The sequence below is a fragment of the Astatotilapia calliptera genome, chromosome 5 (assembly GCF_900246225.1).
Source record: "Astatotilapia calliptera chromosome 5, fAstCal1.2, whole genome shotgun sequence".
NCBI lineage: Eukaryota > Metazoa > Chordata > Actinopteri > Cichliformes > Cichlidae > Astatotilapia > Astatotilapia calliptera.
Genome location: NC_039306.1, coordinates 5,627,677 through 5,645,285, shown reverse-complemented (window position 1 = coordinate 5,645,285; position 17,609 = coordinate 5,627,677). Strand labels below are relative to the sequence as shown.

Below are 17,609 nucleotides of genomic sequence, written 5' to 3'. Positions count from 1 at the left end.
TTTACCTTGTTGGAATGGTAATAGTCCAAACCGGAGTCAGTCGGTAGCGTACATGAACCCACGCTTGAAGGGGGAGCTGGATAAAATCTGACGTCCATCTCAGAGTCCGCAAGACTGACGGCATGAAAACGTAGCTCCCAAAAAAAAAACCTGTGCGACTTCTCTCTCTCCTGCACACACACACACTCACACACACTCACTCACACACGTCTCTCTCCCTCTCTTTTTTTTCTTTTGTGTATCAAACCGAACAAAAAAGTAGTACGAGAAGATGTTCAGTCTTTATATCCGTCCTACAGTTACTTCGGCCCTAACTGCACGCTGATGCTCTCATATATAACATCCCTATAAAGTTCACTTGGAAAGAGGGGGGAAAGAAAAGACAGATGCCCGCCTCAGTAATCTCTGAAACTAGGAAGCTAAACAGTGTAGTTGTTTGACAGCGAAACAAGCCGGGCGTGCTGCAGGTGAAGAAATGATCTTGTCTACGGTTTCTCCCAAAACGCCCGCTCTCCGTTCCTCGTTTCCAGACGCGCTGTAGCTTTGTCATGTGGGAGCGCTCTGATCCATCCATGCGTTCCCGTCCACTCAGCAACTGCTAGGCTGCGACCTCTACCGGTCAGAGGAGGACAGGCGAGAAGAGGGTCAGTGGGGCTGGGAGGATTGACGAGGTATAGTGAAGAATAAGTCTTTATTAGTGAGTTTAAGTGACCCTCAGATAGTGGGCCAACGACAGCCTCTCTGCGTGGTCGTGAGAGCATCACAAGTTGATTTAACACTGGGGTGTGGGCATTTGGCTGCTTCAAAGAGCTGTAGAAATGTTTAGTTTTTTTGTGAAATCTCTTTGAAATGATCAAATCAGCTCTTACACAGGCTCTGTTCATCTTTTAAAAAATGGCTAAACATCTAATCTTTACTATTTAATTAATTTTAGTGTAATAACACTATATCTGACAGACACAGAAAATACAAATGCATTCAATTCAATAGGAATTTAAAGCTTTATGTTATATTTTCATGAAAACATGAATTTATGCTTTGAGATTCCTGATATGACCCTGAATTTAAATGACGTACTTGGTATGATGTGCAGCCTAATGCTGCCATAATTTGGACCATAAAGTTCACGGTGAATCTCATTAACTTTTTCACTTCACTTCATTATTTAAATGTTGTTTACAGCAGTTTTGTCATATAAATAAAAAATATTGTTATGTATTTTGATGCATTTCAGTGAGTCGGCAGCCAGTGGAATACATCTCACTTATAAATAAAGGAATCTCTGTATCTCTGTGTATCTTCTTCGCATTTCACAACTGTTCATCCGTCCAATTTCAAACTCGGGAGTTTTATCTCAGTGGACCACAGAAGCCATGTGGATGGTCAGTGGTCTCATATTGTGGTCTCATTTATCATCTACCTATTGCTAGGTAATGGGAAAATACTTGACCTCACATATGATGTCACAAATCTCCCTTCTGTGAAGAAACCAGATCACCACTAATGTGGCACATCAGATAATAGAAGACTAGAAGTCCCAACTTTGCTGAGGGGAAAACAGTTCTCACCTGATTTTGTATAGTCTGAAGGTGCAAAATAAATAAATGCTTAAAGGCTTCCATCTACTGGATTGGAAACCTTAGCTGGGAAATGGGACAATATGTTGGTTTTTTTGTTGTTGTTGTCTTTATAAGCCACCAAACAGTAAAATTAATCATTTTATGGGACAAAATTTGATAGAGGTCATAAGACATTGGGTATCATCGAGACTTGGAAAACTATTGTATCTTGACACTTGTTGTGTTTTCTGATCATTTAATATGCCAGGGTTATCTGGTGTGTTGGTTTTTGTAATTTAATAATGCTGTTGAAAGTTTGACAGTATTTAGGTTGTGTTACAGTGGAATGTAGATCATTCAGAAATCTGTGAGTTGGTTTTTGATGCCTTAGCTAACTATAGTAGCTGGCTAACTATGGAGTCATGGCTATGCAGAGATAGAGTGCTAAAATCATTCTCTGACACAGCAAAACCTAACATTTTTAGCCACTTTAAGGTATTTTACTGGTGTCAGGCATCTGTTGCATTGTGTAGGGATAAATGTTTTCCCCTCCACCTGACCTGATTTTCTCACTATGGCGATATAAATTGTTGCTCTAATTTTGACCCTTGAATTCACACACATAATCACATTCACACACAGCTGGACAAATAGAAAACATGCTCACACAGCAGTCAACACAGCATGATGCACACACAGAACAACCATAGCTTTAGCGAGGTACAGATAAGAAAAAATAACCTTGCTCCCAGCCAAATGTGTATTTTTACAAATGGGATGAAGTGGTGTTGTGTGCTCAGTCTTATGGCTATGTGCAATTTATTCTTGCGTTCTTGCGCAAAGTGTGTATTTTTTCTCTCACTTTGAGAGTGTGTTTATGTTAACCAAGCTGCCATTGTTATCCCAGTGGGTGACTTTTTGGCCCCCTCAGGACTCTGCCCATGTCCATGTTGCTAACACACGGCATGGTGGCTCTGGCCCTGGGGTTTGAGCCTGCGTTAATACCAGGCACAGATGGGTTGCACCATGGGCTTGCTGTTGCAGTCTGCCATCAGCTGCCAGCTCAGGCTGTCCTGACTCCAATCTCATGAGGTTAACTGTCACAAGGATACTGATTTCTTCCAATTCTGTACCTCTGTGTTGGATTCCTCTCTGCCTGTCTCTCACTTTCTCTCTCACCGTTACTCGTTCGCTCAGTCGCTTGCTTTTACAGCAGAGGATACAGTACACAGGGTTATCTGGCACATGAGGACTCATGCCTTCATTGGGAAAGAATGCGTGTAGTTTTTTTGCATTACAGCCTTACGTGAAACAGAACAGTGAAGGACTCATGCCATATATTAGGAAAATGGGTGATTAAAAAAATAAGTAGTGGAAGAAATCGGGTAAGTGGAAAAAAGTGCAAGCGAAGGATGCCGGTAAAAATCGAGATGAGGAGAAATTAATGTGTGGTGGAGGGGCACAGAGAATGGTGTAACATGTAAATAAAAGGGAGATGACACACAACTGAGGCATAGTCAGGAAAACTTTAACATTCAAGGACAAAAACTTTCCAGTGTAAAATGCAAATCGTGTCATCCAGCTTACCCTCTATTCATCCATTCAGCACAATAGTGGCACAAACATTTTTATTGCCACGGTAAGAGCTCCTGCTAGCATCAGGAAATGAGAGGAAAAAATAAAACATTAGTTTCCATTAAGGGTTATAACCTTGCTTGTACTTCGATGATGTCAGGAGCGCTGGTTTAATAACTTTATCTGAGCTGTAGTCATTTTACTTTTCATAAATTGATAACTAATTTTTCAATGCAGAAATATAACATTTAGATGAAAATGACTTTAAGACCGCAATAATTTTCCTTTTTAAATAAAGCAGTAAAAGACCTCACTGATGTTTGCAGTGCTTCGTGCTAAACGCAAGCAATCAACTTTGGAGAGAAAACATTCGTTTTTCGGTAATTGACGTACAATTTCACTTAAAAATAAAGCACTTACTGATAAGAGGCAGAAGACAAAGACGAAAACACTTTCTTCTTTTTCTACTCTGCCCCTCAGATCTCTCCGCTTCCATTTAAGTGAGCTTTTAATTTTTCTTCCAGATAGAAATGTGCACTGATTATCAACAATTGCTGCTTTGCTGTTTTTTAAGTAAATGTTTAACTCACATATATCACAAGGTTCCCTAAAGAACACAAAAAGTGGACTCAAAATTAACTGTGACTTACTAAAATATCACAAAAAGTAGCAACTTTCTACCTTGTGCAATATTAAACCTCTAAAAAAACAAATTATCAGTTATGTTGATGCAGCACATGTTTACCATCATCAGCTTTTCAGGGTTATTTGTTGACTTTGGACTGACATGTTCTAAGCGGATTCTTACAAAAAAAAATGTGATCAAAAGTGGGGGTTTTCCTATAACAATTCACCTATATTCTTTGATGATGTTTAAAGATCAGTTGCAAATTCAAACGGCAAAGACAGTGACTGAATTTTAAATGACCTGGTTAGAATTCTAAGACTGTCAGTATGAGAGAAAGCAAAAAGACAAAGACAACAAAGTACAGAAACAAAAGGTGATTCATCAGTTCCAAATGTGAGTCAATTTGCTAGATTCTGTAACTACAGGGAGAATTTGACAGTGTGTCAGTGAGAAATGTTCTAACAAGGATGCATAATTTTGCTATTTATTGGCATTATCCAGTGACTGCAACCTAAATGACTATATGCTAGGTTATTTGCATTTATAGCAGCTTAGCAGCAACGGGAAATATGTTACACATAAACCATTCAAGCCTATTAAAGAAGTCACTGCTGAAAACAACAACAAAAAAAAACATACCTTACTTATTTACAATGTAAAAATAGACTGGTTTAATCACAAGACCACTCAAAAGGAAATGGTTTGGGTTAAAATAATCACCTTGTTAAGGTTAGGGTACCTCGGTCATCGTTCTTACTGTTTAAGTATTTGCAGGCCCCTAATTTCTCTTTTCAGGATCTACTTGATGAAATTTAAATGCTTTAATTTCCAAAAAAACCTTCTCATACTGTACATTGCTGCATCACCTCTTTTCACCCTCTCGCTAACAGAATGGGGAATAAAACCACAACAAGTCAGCTGGCCTTATCTGGACTTAGTGCAGGCAGCTGTTCATTCATTCTCTGTTTGAGGGTATGCCAAGCTAGCCTCTAGGCAAAAATGTGCCCGTTTGTTAGACAGTGACGTAGATAAGTGACAGATAACATTTGCTACAGTTTCACCACAGCTGACTTTGAAGTTCATTTTCTCTCATCTGCTGGATGTGTGTTACTCAACATCAACTGTATATAAACCAGTGGAATGGTATTTTCCTTGAGTAACAATGTTATCGACGCATTGCTTTTTACCATTTAAAGAAACATTTTCCATTGCTGACAAACAATTTAAAACAGGAAACAAACTCTCCAGTGCTAAAGTTCAGTGTGTCACCAACCCATTCAGTGATTAGTGCTTTTGTTTCAGTGTGGACTGTAGTGTGTTTTACACAAGCTCTTTTCAACCCAAAGATGATAATTACTTTGAATAATAAACCTTTTTTCAAACTACATGGCTCCTAATGCATCAAAATGAAACCCAAACTAACGATAATGGATGGAGATCAGTGAATAAGATGAAAAATGCCTGGTTTGTAACAAAAAAATCCTCTAGACACTGTACCTCCGGAGGTTGTACCGTACATTAAATTCACCATTTCTTAAGTGGCCTTCTCCTCCTCCTACACAAGAGAACACACATTAGCCTACTCTTTCATCTGTAACAAATAAGCAGAGTTATGCAAGTGTTATTTAATGTCACTATAATAAGAGCTTCAGTTCCCCACTAGTTATGGGAAGTGAAGCTGTCAAGGTGGAGTTTCATCAGACACCACAAGACTTTTGCTGTTGGTCATTTTATGCAAAATATTAATGCTTATTCTTCTGTAAAACAGAGGCCAGTGCTTTGGTTTCAGGAATTACCACGAGGACCTCTGTAGGTCAAGTGTTATCTTTGCTGTCATCTGAGCAGAGCAAGGTTATTTTATGATTTTTTTTCCCATTGCATCCACTTACATTGCTTTTAACCAAAATTTGCAGTCCTAAATGTTGCTGCTTACCTCCCTGATTTAATTTAGCACCCTTGTGAATATTGCAACAACATTGCCTTGGTCCACTGTTAGCAATTCCATATAAGGTTGTCCAGAGTACAGCAAACAGCAAAGTAATGGTAAACAGGAAAGAGTTCAGTTGGTCCATTAGGCAGAGAGATGACTCATTAATGACCTGAATCTACACAGAACACTGTTTTTCGCAGTTATTACACAGAAGCAGCATATTTGTGTGGGGAGGAAAAAAAAGTCAAACCCATGGAAACTGATTATGCTAAAAAGACTCACCTTTGCTTTGATTTGTGTCATTTGTGTTCTGCGAAGCACTTTGTTATAGAGCAGCTTGTGAAAATGCTTTGTAAATGCCTTTATAAATGCCTTTATGAATGACTTTGCCTTTGACATTGCTTCTCATGCAATAAATTTCACTTTATGTCAATTTAAGCTACATCAGACTGGTACTGAGGTACTTAATTTTCTGCTTTCATATTTCCACTAAAGTCAAGCTACCTAAATAAAAAACCCTTTAGGTCAGTAAGTTTGGTTGTTCTAACTCAACCATATACCGAAAATGAATTTCTGTTTCTCTTCAAAACTGTTCTACTCTGATCTTACACAGAAGACAATGCAAATCCAGACAAGTAGGAAACAAGACAAACAATGGAAATGATGACATGACAGGATTTGGTGGCATGACATTTTGGGTAACAAGGCACCATTATTGCTCAGATGCACGGTTACAGCTAGACTTCCTAGACACAGCAAGTAGTTTCGTGTTGTGTAAAATTGAAACACTGACCACAATGTTACAAAGGAATAGATTTTTGCTTCAGAACATATGTGCACGTTGTTTTGACCACCAGTACTTTTCATTTCCTTCCCTGTCCGACTGTGTTTCTGCAGCACATAAAAACTTTTCCAATTCAGAAACACTTTGTGCCAGAGCTCAAGCGAATTAAAGTGTGCAAATAAACTATTATGTATGTCAATTCCAGAATAACAACAATTATACGCAGCACAAAGGGCTGCTCAATGGTGAACCTTTGCTAACCTTTTCTAGCCACTGACATTCAATAATGGGACTATGTTGTCTCTTGTTCCTTTGGACAATCATCCATTGAAACAACTGCCATTCATGCAGTTTGCTCCACCCTCTGCGTGACCCTTTTTCATACTAGTAATTAGCTGCTGTTGAATTTCTACCAGATGCAAAGCAACCACGTACAATATTGACTATTTATGTGGATATCTATGGCAGTTTATTAGATTATCATTTGATACACCACTCTCAAGTCTGACATATAACTGGTGCATTGTGATTTGGTTGTATTTTTCCAAAAGAAATGAATTTTAAAATGTCAAACTGTTACTAGAATTAAAATTTAGCTTTGAAATAAGGTGAGGAAATGTGCATGCAATTCTTTCTGTTTTGATGCAAGAAAATGGAAACGATTCCTCCAAACATCTGTGCACAATTGCAAAAAATTACTTTTAATCATGTTTTTACAGCTCAATCATCCCCTCATCCTCCCATTCCACTTCTGAATAAACCCTCTTCTTCATCATCCTCTCATTCCCCGACCTTCTACTTATGTTGCACATGAGAAATGAGAGGGGGATGGGAGGGAAGATGAATGAAACAGGGAGTGGGGAATGAAAGGGAGGGGGGAACAAGAAGAGAGCAAGATTGGGGAAAATGCCCTTTGACTGGATTTAAAAGTCTGTGGCATTTCATTTTCAGAGAGAGGAGAGCTTCATCTCCTTCAGATCCTTTAAGGGCCAACCTAATTGATTAATGTTTCCATCTCATTGAGAAGAGGGGGGTTGTGGTGGGGGACAGGGGGCATTTGAAGCTTAACTGGAGCCTTTTACATTCCCAAGTCTTAAAACAGAACCACCACAAAGAGAGATGATGACAGAATGAAAGTCGGAGTGATGAAACAAAGTGTAAAATTCCAGTAGATGAGTAAAATATGTTGAAGGTCAAAGTTGTTTCAATCTGAACGTAGAGGGATAAAAAAATAGTCGTGTCTTACCCCATACTATAAGCTCCCCTTGTAATGAAATAATGTACGTGTTTTTAGCAAGGTATTCAGTTTTCAAAGAGGCTGTTTAGGTTTCTGCACCTGTCATCCAGCTGGGCAGCAGCAGGCACTCTATATGATTGCAAAATCAAATGTAAGAAATCCACTGCCTTTTCATTGAAAGTGAAGACTGATAAAAAAATTTTTAAAAAACAAGTCACTGACATGAAATCTAAAGTAAAGAAGGAAAATATACTTTCATATCTTGATAATTTAGTGCTTCGAATAGGTGATGTTTTCCCCAGTAACAGTATTTATTTTTGACACATGATACATAAAGCCTTACAGTAATTTCCAGCCTTCCATGCCCACGACCTGAGGCCACGGGAACACAAAGCTGATCATGGCTGAACAGAAGTAATGGAAATTAATGTGAGGACAGACTCATAACATGATAGCTCTGTAGGCTCAGGTGTAAGCTGAGGTATGAATCTCAAAACTCTCTGAATGAAAATATACCATGATTACTTGCCCTTTGCATGTTTTTGACACCAACATGAAAATATTTATATATCGAAGACTCTACAGGCATTTCCAATCACACAACAAAACCAGTGGAGAGAAGCCAAAACAGTACTGACCTTTACCCAACATGGTATATTAAATATGAAAGGTCAGCTTCCACGGTTGGGGGAGGGTGGAAGTTAAGTCTAGCACATAGCAGACACAGACAAAATACTGTAATATCTATCAGGCAAATCCCCGAGCTGCCTTCAGAGGTCATTTGAATGTGAAGGGTGTTGAAGCAAGAGGAAAGCAAAGATACATAGTTCAGCAGTCCTTCCGCTGTTGTTGAACATGAGGCATGCTGCTCTGCAGTTGCATTTTTATAATCCTATTAATCATGCAAGCTTCTGTTACATCTGCTCGACTTCCTGAATCACAAAAATTGCAATTTAATATAATTTGCGGTATTTTCCCCCCCTTAAACTAAATAATACAAACTCCTCAATAACAACTGTACAATTGAATTCTGTTCAGTGTAATTAAGGCTCAGTTTTATAATTCAAATGTCCTTCTGAAAACGGAGTCAGCTATTTAGCTGCCAATCACTCTGCTCATCGCTGAATGCATGTAGTCACCAAACAAAACAAAATTATTTCCCTTTATGCAAGCAGCTGCTTTTCACTCAGAATAAATTACTGTACAATAAGTTTGATGAGAGCCAGACATCTGTAGCTATGTTAACACATCATCTAGTATTAACGTAAATTCTAGATCTTTAAATGTAAATCAACACATTGACTATAATCACAAAGAATTTATATTTATTTCTTTCTCTCACAGAAAAGAATGCCTGTCAGCTTGGGACTGAGTTTTACTTGGGTATTATTATTTTTTTTATATTATATTGCTTTTAAATTACATTTGAACTTAAAAACATAGTAATTCATTTTATTGAGGTTTCGCATTAGTAAAAGGCAACGTTTCTTTCAAATCCACAAATCTAATCCAAATCCATTTTTCTTATTAAAGCATTTACATGTTTGAAAACAGAGGAATTGTTTTGAAAAATTAGATGCTCTTTTTGACATACTCCAAGTCCCTTCATTCGAATCACCAAGTGAGCGCTTTTGTTTTTTATTTTTATTTTTCTTTGATTATCCATCTACTTCATTCTGAGATTGGGCATGCCAAACAGTTTTCTTCTCTCACACAAATATTACCACTGAGAAAGTCATAATGTTATGAATTAATGACAGTGATAGCAGAAAACAGAAAAACTACCAAATGGTTTTCATTAAAGAATAACATCGTGTACTACGACATTAAACATCCATAGTAAAAGCCTTTGCTCCAAATGAAATTGAAGAACTTCAGTTTCTCCTCAGAAACTCTTGAGCTGCGTCCCAATTTTTGAAGATCACATGTCAAATCTGCAGCTAATCCACAAATAACATGTTAGGATCAGTCCAAATGACCCATAAATTCCAAGCATTTCTAAGTTACTTATTGCTGTTGCCTTGTCAAAGACTGTAAGAGTCACAAAGCAAAGTTTACTGGAGAAGTTATGATGGTGCTATAAACAACCCTCAAATACTGGGCCATTGTAAATTGTAGCTTCTATGGTATAGCTCATCATGTCTACACTGTTCTTAAAAACCATGGTGTTTATGTTGGGTTTCCATTATTTACATTTTGTGGGAGGTTTGTTGGTGCTGGTCATGTAACAATGTGATAAAAATCTGAAACAAAAGACAGTGTAAATATAGCATATTACAGTGATAAAGTGAGGATAGTGAGGACTAGTTTGGTCTGAATTTGAGCAAAAGAAGTAAGTTAGTAAGTAAAATTATTTATGTAGCACTTTTCACAGACAAAAATCACAAAATGCTTCACAATACAAAGAATGAAAATACAACATATAACAATGTAAAAACAATAAGAAAGCTGCATTCATCTTACATCTTTACAATAGGATGGTACTGGTTATGTGGACTAGATGCTGACGGACTGGAGCTGTGTGGTGATGGTTTCATAATTTCCATTATAACAATCAGAAGACTAGAGAAAGCAAAGGACTCCTGTGACCTCCTGCTTAACAGTATCGCTTGTCCTTGACATAAAGGCCTTTCTTGAATATATCTCTTTTGTTTGTCTCATCTTTTTTTTATTATTTCATGAAAAGTGTTAAGGATGAACAGTGGTAGGCACAGATGGATTGATTAAAATGCCATCAGTACTGAAGCTTGCATGTAGCATATTTTGAGTTTCCAATGTTCAGAATATTAAACCTAAGAAATATGATTTGAAATTGCAGCATTCACTGATGTTCGGAAGGGCTTGGTAACTTGCTTTCATAAACGGATTGGCCATCTGGAGAGCTTGGAGTTTTCCTGGTGGCTAGTCGACCTGTGGGTCAGGCAGCAAGCCAAGCAAGGCTGATACAAAAAGATTTTAAAACGTCCCAGACTGTAGCTTGATCTGACAGCTAGAGAGGAACAGGGGTGGGAGGCTGAAATATGAGGAAAAAAATTAAGACATAGAATGTGAAAAAATATTCAGTTAGAAGTGCAAGAAAACTATTTATCGCCGTATAGAAGGAGGAACGAGAAATGCCATCAGTGCAACAAGTGTTACTGCTGTTAACATTAACTTCCTATATAGCACGCTGTTCACACTTAAGAGCCATCCTACAAACTGGCAAACATAACCAAAAAGCCATCTTATAGCATTTAAAATGAGTATTTTGTACATAAAGCTAAAGACATAAGCTCTGCTAGCACACCTTATAGAGTGCATATTGTAAAGGGTAAAGTTGCTGCTTGTACAGAAATTTCAATGACTGCTTTAATTTAAAACATGGCAATTTACAGTTGCATTGTTATTTTATTTTATTGTACCTAGGGGTAGAGAAAACCAACAATAACATAAAAATGGACTTGTTGCTGGCACATTCATTTCCTCATATTGTTATGATGTATAAGGTGCTGGGGTACAGCTTCCTAGCACGCTTCTAACATATTTTGTATTTTGGTACCTACAACTTGATATGATGGGATAAGATGACACACACTATTTTATGCACATTTCACATTTGAGGTCAATACATTTTAAGATTTTTTAAGGCATTGAGATGCAAACAGCAAAAAAAAAAAAAAAATCTACTAATAACACAGTAAATTTAAGGGTCCCCCCCCCCCCCATTTATAATATTGACTCTTGCAAGTTTTCATTTTACTGGGTTTGTAGGATTTTAATTCAACTAATATTATATTTTTTGTTGATGCAATTTTTTGCAACTTACAAAATATTAAGTTTTTTACATTTTTACTGTTCCTCTGGACGTAGCGTGTACTGTTTATTTGGGACTGTATTTAGATAGCAGCAGTGGTTTTGTAGCAACACTGACACATTTCAATAGTTCTTTTGAAATGGGTTGGCCACAGAAATTCCCATTATCGCATCTTCTGAATTACAACCAAGAGGTTGCTGTGAATGGTTTTTCCAGTTCAGTCGCTCATTTTTTAGAGCTATAACCATGGCATTAACCTTGGTTAACCACACCTTCTAGTAATTATCCATTCACATATTCTTTTCTTTACTTTGCTAAAAAAAAACAACAAAATGAAAAATAGTCAGGGGCAAAACAGATATGTCACTACAGGCCACAAAAAGAATATCCACCTTAAGTCGACAAGGAAAAGAATCTAATTTTTCACTGTTTCATTTTATCGAAGTAGACACAGCCTCACACTGATCTGAAACACCTACACGGGAGGCATTTACTCATTGCTTTCTCTCCCCCTTCTCTTTTCAAGTTCAATTATGCGGCCGTTTCTCACCAATATTATCACCACCCTAAATTCATCATTTAGGACTAAAGCTGAAACTGTGAGGAGTTGTGCTGCCATTTTTCTTCTATCCGCAGTCAGGCTCTGACCACAAATGTACAGCTGTCAAAAACTTTCACCTATAATTAACAGTGCTGTCTGTAAAAGCAACTGAGAGATAAAAAGATTTCACCTCACAGACTGTGCTGGGAGAGGTAAATCCCCCTTCCACCATACTTTTAGTTTCATGTATCTAAGTCAATTTCTTTTGGTTATGTAAAATCAAAACATAATTTCAACCACCGAAGCATTCGCAGGCAGCCTTAGTGAAGTACCGCAGTTTATTTCAATGGTGCTTTTTTGGAAGCGTTTTTCAAATTAATATTTGACATTCTGCAGACATTTAATTGCTTCCTGTAGTTCTGTGAGTGACAAATGAAACAGCCATCAAGCTCTTAAGTCATCAAAGGACTTTTTATTCCTTTTGTGGTGACTTGGAAACATTAATTATGAACATCTGAAATAAAGAATGTCTTTATTTCTTTCTGCATCTTACTTGCGACAGGCAACATTTCTACCTGCAGTACATAAGCTTAAATGTGGAGACACCATCACTTTAGAAAAGCTAATCTCATGCAGCATAATCAAGTATACTTTCTCACAGATTCTCTGAGAGCAATTTCCATCTGCACAAAAGATGTATCTTGAATTTTAGATAAGTGAAAAGAGGAGAGGATCTACAGATTTATACCATCTTGTAAAGTTACATAAGCCACTCTAGGCTCATGACATACTTAAATAAGCAAGGTTATGTAACAGCTCTATAACTGCACTTTACCATTGAATAGCAAAGCAAATTAAGTAGGTGCACAGGAATTTACAAGTGAAGCAAAACATTGTACCAGATTCCTGCTTTTGTTCTCCGTGTGCATTAAGCTGTGTTTTCACATAAAAAAATAAAGGTACAGCTGTAAAGTATTTCCCCCACTGCTGATGACTCACAGGAAGTTAAAGGGAAAAGTGAAAAATAAGTCAAAGCTGCACAAACAGAGCACGCACATGCACAGGCACACGTGCACACAATGTTTCTGTTAAGTTTATGCGAGACGCAGACAGATTGGCTGTGTGTTGTACCCATCTACTAAAGGAGAAAGGGGTGTGGTTTTAAGAGCTGGAAGAAGTTATTTATCACTATGGTGTGTAACCGTGCCCGCTTACAAATTCAGAATAGTGGCTGTTATGAGCAAAGCCTTTCACCGAGTCATTAATATTTGACAGAAAACATGGCTTTTTTATCAGACGAACATTTTTACCATTTCTTTTCTCTGCACTGATGTGAACCTTGTGTCACGGTGCATTACAGGGTTTTGCTTTTATCTTGCTTGGCTATGTTACCGCATCAGCCACGCACCTCGATGTATCCAGCTCCTTCCCTCTTAGATCATGAATTGATCCTGTTAAAGGCAAAAAAACCCCCGCCTCCTCTACCATTTACCAATACATCTTAATTATTCCAAACAACTGTTTAAGTACTGTCAGTTAATCATTGCAGCATGTGATAATTTGTATATCGCGCTTCACATATGACGAACATGGCAGTTATACTGAAGACAGATGCAGCCGTGTGAATAACATTCCAAGGTCATGTTTTCTAATAGCTCATCTAATAACTCAATGAGAACTCATTTCTATTTGGATTAATACACTACATGCTATACGCACTCCACAAACACACTAAACCTATGCGCTATAATGTAAATTGTATTAGGGCACTTCATTTTGTCAACAAGACAAACAAAACAAATTGCATTCACCCGTGTCAGATTTACAAAGATCAGAGGGTTTCTTCCCATTTCTAATGTCTGACACCGGTTCTAGCTTGACATAACAATAAAATAAACACACCCCGTTTGGCTGTGCATGCAAACAATGGATATTATTATGTGCAATAAAATGGAAGGTTTAGAAAAATTGAAACATACTTTTCCTGTTACTAACTGGGAAAATTGATTAGGCATATTTAAATGAAAAGAGGTGCAGAATCTATTCTGCATAAGATCACATAACTGTAATCCTATATTCTACAGTGTAAGCTGTGTCATAATATATAACTATAGATGCATCTTCATCACAGGTTTATTCCAAAAACTATGTATCTATACATTACCAAAGTACAATATCTATAATAGTATTATCCTTTATAATGTGTACATGCTGTCTTGATGCATGCTCAGGCATACAAGCAAAGAAATCCTAGATTCTGTTTATCTGTATGGAACATTTTCAGTGGGAGAAACATTGTATCACTCATCACAAAGAGTTCTATGGTTTCTTTCCTACTGAAACTATCTGGATGTTTTCAGTTCGAGAAAAGTTTGGGGAGAAACTTCTACAACTTGCACTCCTGGTGCACTGTATGTAATGTTTCTCCCACTGAAAACATTATATACAAATAAACAGAATCAACTTTCTGGGATGTGATTTAAGATTCTTTACCTTACACTGAAAGCGATTGTAGGACTCTCTGACTGTAGCTGTTGTCTTTTATGTTATGCGTTTCCCTATATTTCATAGTTCCCAAAGAAGTGACCAGCACAAAACAGGAAATGACAGCCACAGTTATAGTTATGGCCACAAAGGCTGTATAGGGAAGAAGTTAGGGTGATGTGATCGTTGAGAAAACATTGTACTTTAATGCAGGAGAGTTAAAATGTCCAAATTCACTTACTGAAAAGATTCAAATGAAACAGACATCTTTTGCTCTTGGAAAAACTAATGCTATATTCATACCTTTTGCAAGATTTGAGATCTGTATGATTCAAAGTCTGATGTCATCAAGTCTTCGGATGAACCGAGGTATAAATTTTACATGAATAGATACAATTGTTTTTATATATAAAACCACATAATTCAATTACCAGAGCACAAAAAATATGATCTGATATGATGATAATGACAAAGGACTGGGAATTAAGGGATTTATATTACAATTGTATCTGTTTACTTCCCATTCACTAAAAAGTTTATATTATAAGGAAAATACTTGAAATACAGATTTGGAAACTGAAATTGGAAGTCTCCATTAAAAGCTCATTGCAAACGAGCTTGTGCCACCAGTGAATACACAGGTTAGAATAGCACACTTTAACTGATGAATGTGAACATAAGTCCTGCAAAGTTAAACTGTTATTATAAAGATAAACCAGACATATGCTTTAAATACACAGAGGCGAAAGAAATGCTTCCTCACTGTGATTGGCTGCCTAGAAGACATGTAAGGACATTATTTCAAAAGAAATGTGGTTATTTCAATAGACCTTAAACCAACTTCTGGTTGGTTTGCTTCCAGAAAATGGCAATTATAACAATAACTGTTGCAATGTTAGAATAGAATAGCATTTTATTGTTATTATTCATGTACGACAAAATTGCAGGTGCTCTGCACCAACTGTGCATGGAATAAAAATCTAAATAGTAGGACGGCTGGAATAAATAACAGACAAGAGGAGTATATACAAAACAGGAAAAGGGCACATAATAGAAAGGCACACATTAGAGGACACAGTGCTTGTTATAGTCTTGTTGTTGAAATAAGACAAAGATGTTTGTTGCAAGTATGTAAACATTTAGTATTTTGTCTTTGTTGAAAGAAAAAACACAGATATGTTTAAAATGCCTTCAGCTCTAATTACATTAATATTTTAGCTGAGAGTACAGGTCTGTACCTACACATCCTATTTTAACACTTTCTACACCAGAGTATTGTTTTAAACTTTACAAGGGGCTCATGAATCAGTAATAGATTCTCCCAGAATGACATACAGTACATGTTCATTGTTGTGGCTCAGTAGTGAACTGGACATCTGTAAGAATTACTGGATACACGAAGTACAAAGTACGATTAATAGATTTGTCCAAAATCTGAACATAGTAAACATAGTGCTAAGTTGGAGCTCATTTATGGTAACTATGGAGATAATCCTGTATGATTTCCTCTCAAACTTTTCTTTATTCTACTTAAACTAGTTGTCAAATAAGGAAACATCCTAAATGTACGTCAAATAAATAAATGTAATAATAACACATTGAAGAATAAATATTTATTGCCACCGAGCTGCTAGCCACCTAGAAAATGCTTTTGGCAAACCTTGTTAAAAGTCAGAGCAACCAGAAGCCCCTTTTTACCACATCTAAAGTGTTACTAATGGTTGTGATATGATTCTCTGTATGCTCTATTCCAGCTCTGATACTTTTTCCACAAGTCCAGTGTTTTGTTTATGTATGTACCCGCTCACATTTGTGGCACAGTATGACGAGGTGTGAGAGCATTTTTTACTTGGTTCATCTGGCATTTCAAATTGCACACCGAGAAGAAAGCTTCCTCGGATTTCACTGACATATCCAAACAAAGGAACTTAAATGTGCCAAATGGATCGCACAGGATAAGTAAGTAAAGTCAGTTGCATTTTAAATATGAAAGATTTTTTTCATTACGTATTGTTAAATAACACACTGTTTGTTAATCAGATAGGTAAGCTTGTATCACTATACAATAATGAATCTTTTCTCTCATCTATAAGACAAAAATATATACTGATTACAGCAAATTAAAGTCTAATGCTCATATCTAGTCAGCAACAAGCTCACTGTAACTATGCTTTCAGCCTTTTATTTCCATCTATAATGCGCACAGGTGCAGCTTAATTCGATTGGAAGATGTTGCTCTGGTTATACACAAATAATACACTTCCCTGTTACCAGCAAAGTCGTTGTCATGGAGATGATGAGGCTTATATAAGCTCAAATGTATTTTTGTTCAATACAAGTGTATTGTCTTTACTGTGCTCATTTCATTATGATTTGTTTATACCCACACATATAATGGCAAATTGATTCAACAGTCTCTGTCTTTTCCAGCCAGGCACAGCAATGCAAAGAGATACACTTAAAAATGAATGTTTTTTTCTCTTTTTTGTTGTTGTTGTTGTTTTTCTGGATGGCTAGTAAGGCGTAAGGGATCTGCTCTCAGTCAAAGCCATTTTATACCACCTGCAAAAGTTGATAACTGGCATTTTGTATTTTCCCTCAGTATCACTTTTATCTGCATCACTGTCTCACTCAGAGCTACAGCTTTGATATTAAAATCACAGACGTCTGGTTTTGTGAAAAAACAATGAATGATTATAGTTCTTACCTTTCAGCCAACTATGCAACAGTGATGGAAAAAGATCTTCCAGTGGGAGGGGTGTCATTCACCTCACCTTTAACCTCGTGGCTGTGTATAGATCCAGCACCTACCAGCTTTCAGCAGAGGATTAAACAGCTAATGACAGAGAAGTGCTGTGATTGACAAGTTAAGGTTTCCTTCCTCGTCAGAAGGGCCTTTGTGTTTGTCTCTTGCCCATTTCTTCCCAGAACTCACATTTCACATTCCACCGTGACTTGAACAATTTCTAAATTTCTTCATTGTGAAATAGCTACAAGTGAATCTGAAGCTACTCTATTCACACCTTTAAAAAAGCCTTTACATTGAATAATGAATAAGTCTTATTTAAAGTTCTCACA

The 17,609-nt window shown here is 37.0% G+C and overlaps 1 protein-coding gene across 5 annotated transcripts in view; it reads right to left on the bottom strand.

The window, feature by feature from the left end:
* tox2 (TOX high mobility group box family member 2) overlaps positions 1–17,263 on the bottom strand; it is a 102,865-nt gene extending 85,602 nt beyond the window's left edge. For 4 of the 5 annotated variants that reach the window (XM_026166864.1, XM_026166865.1, XM_026166868.1 and 1 more), the window contains exon 1: positions 6–186. In XM_026166864.1, the coding sequence (XP_026022649.1) occupies positions 6–98 (93 nt within the window). In that variant the 5' untranslated portion in view covers positions 99–186. Of the gene's footprint in view, positions 1–5; positions 187–17,238 lie in introns of those variants that run through there. The other variant, XM_026166867.1, reaches the window with a different exon arrangement.
* Between the last annotated feature and the right edge of the window lie 346 nt (positions 17,264–17,609).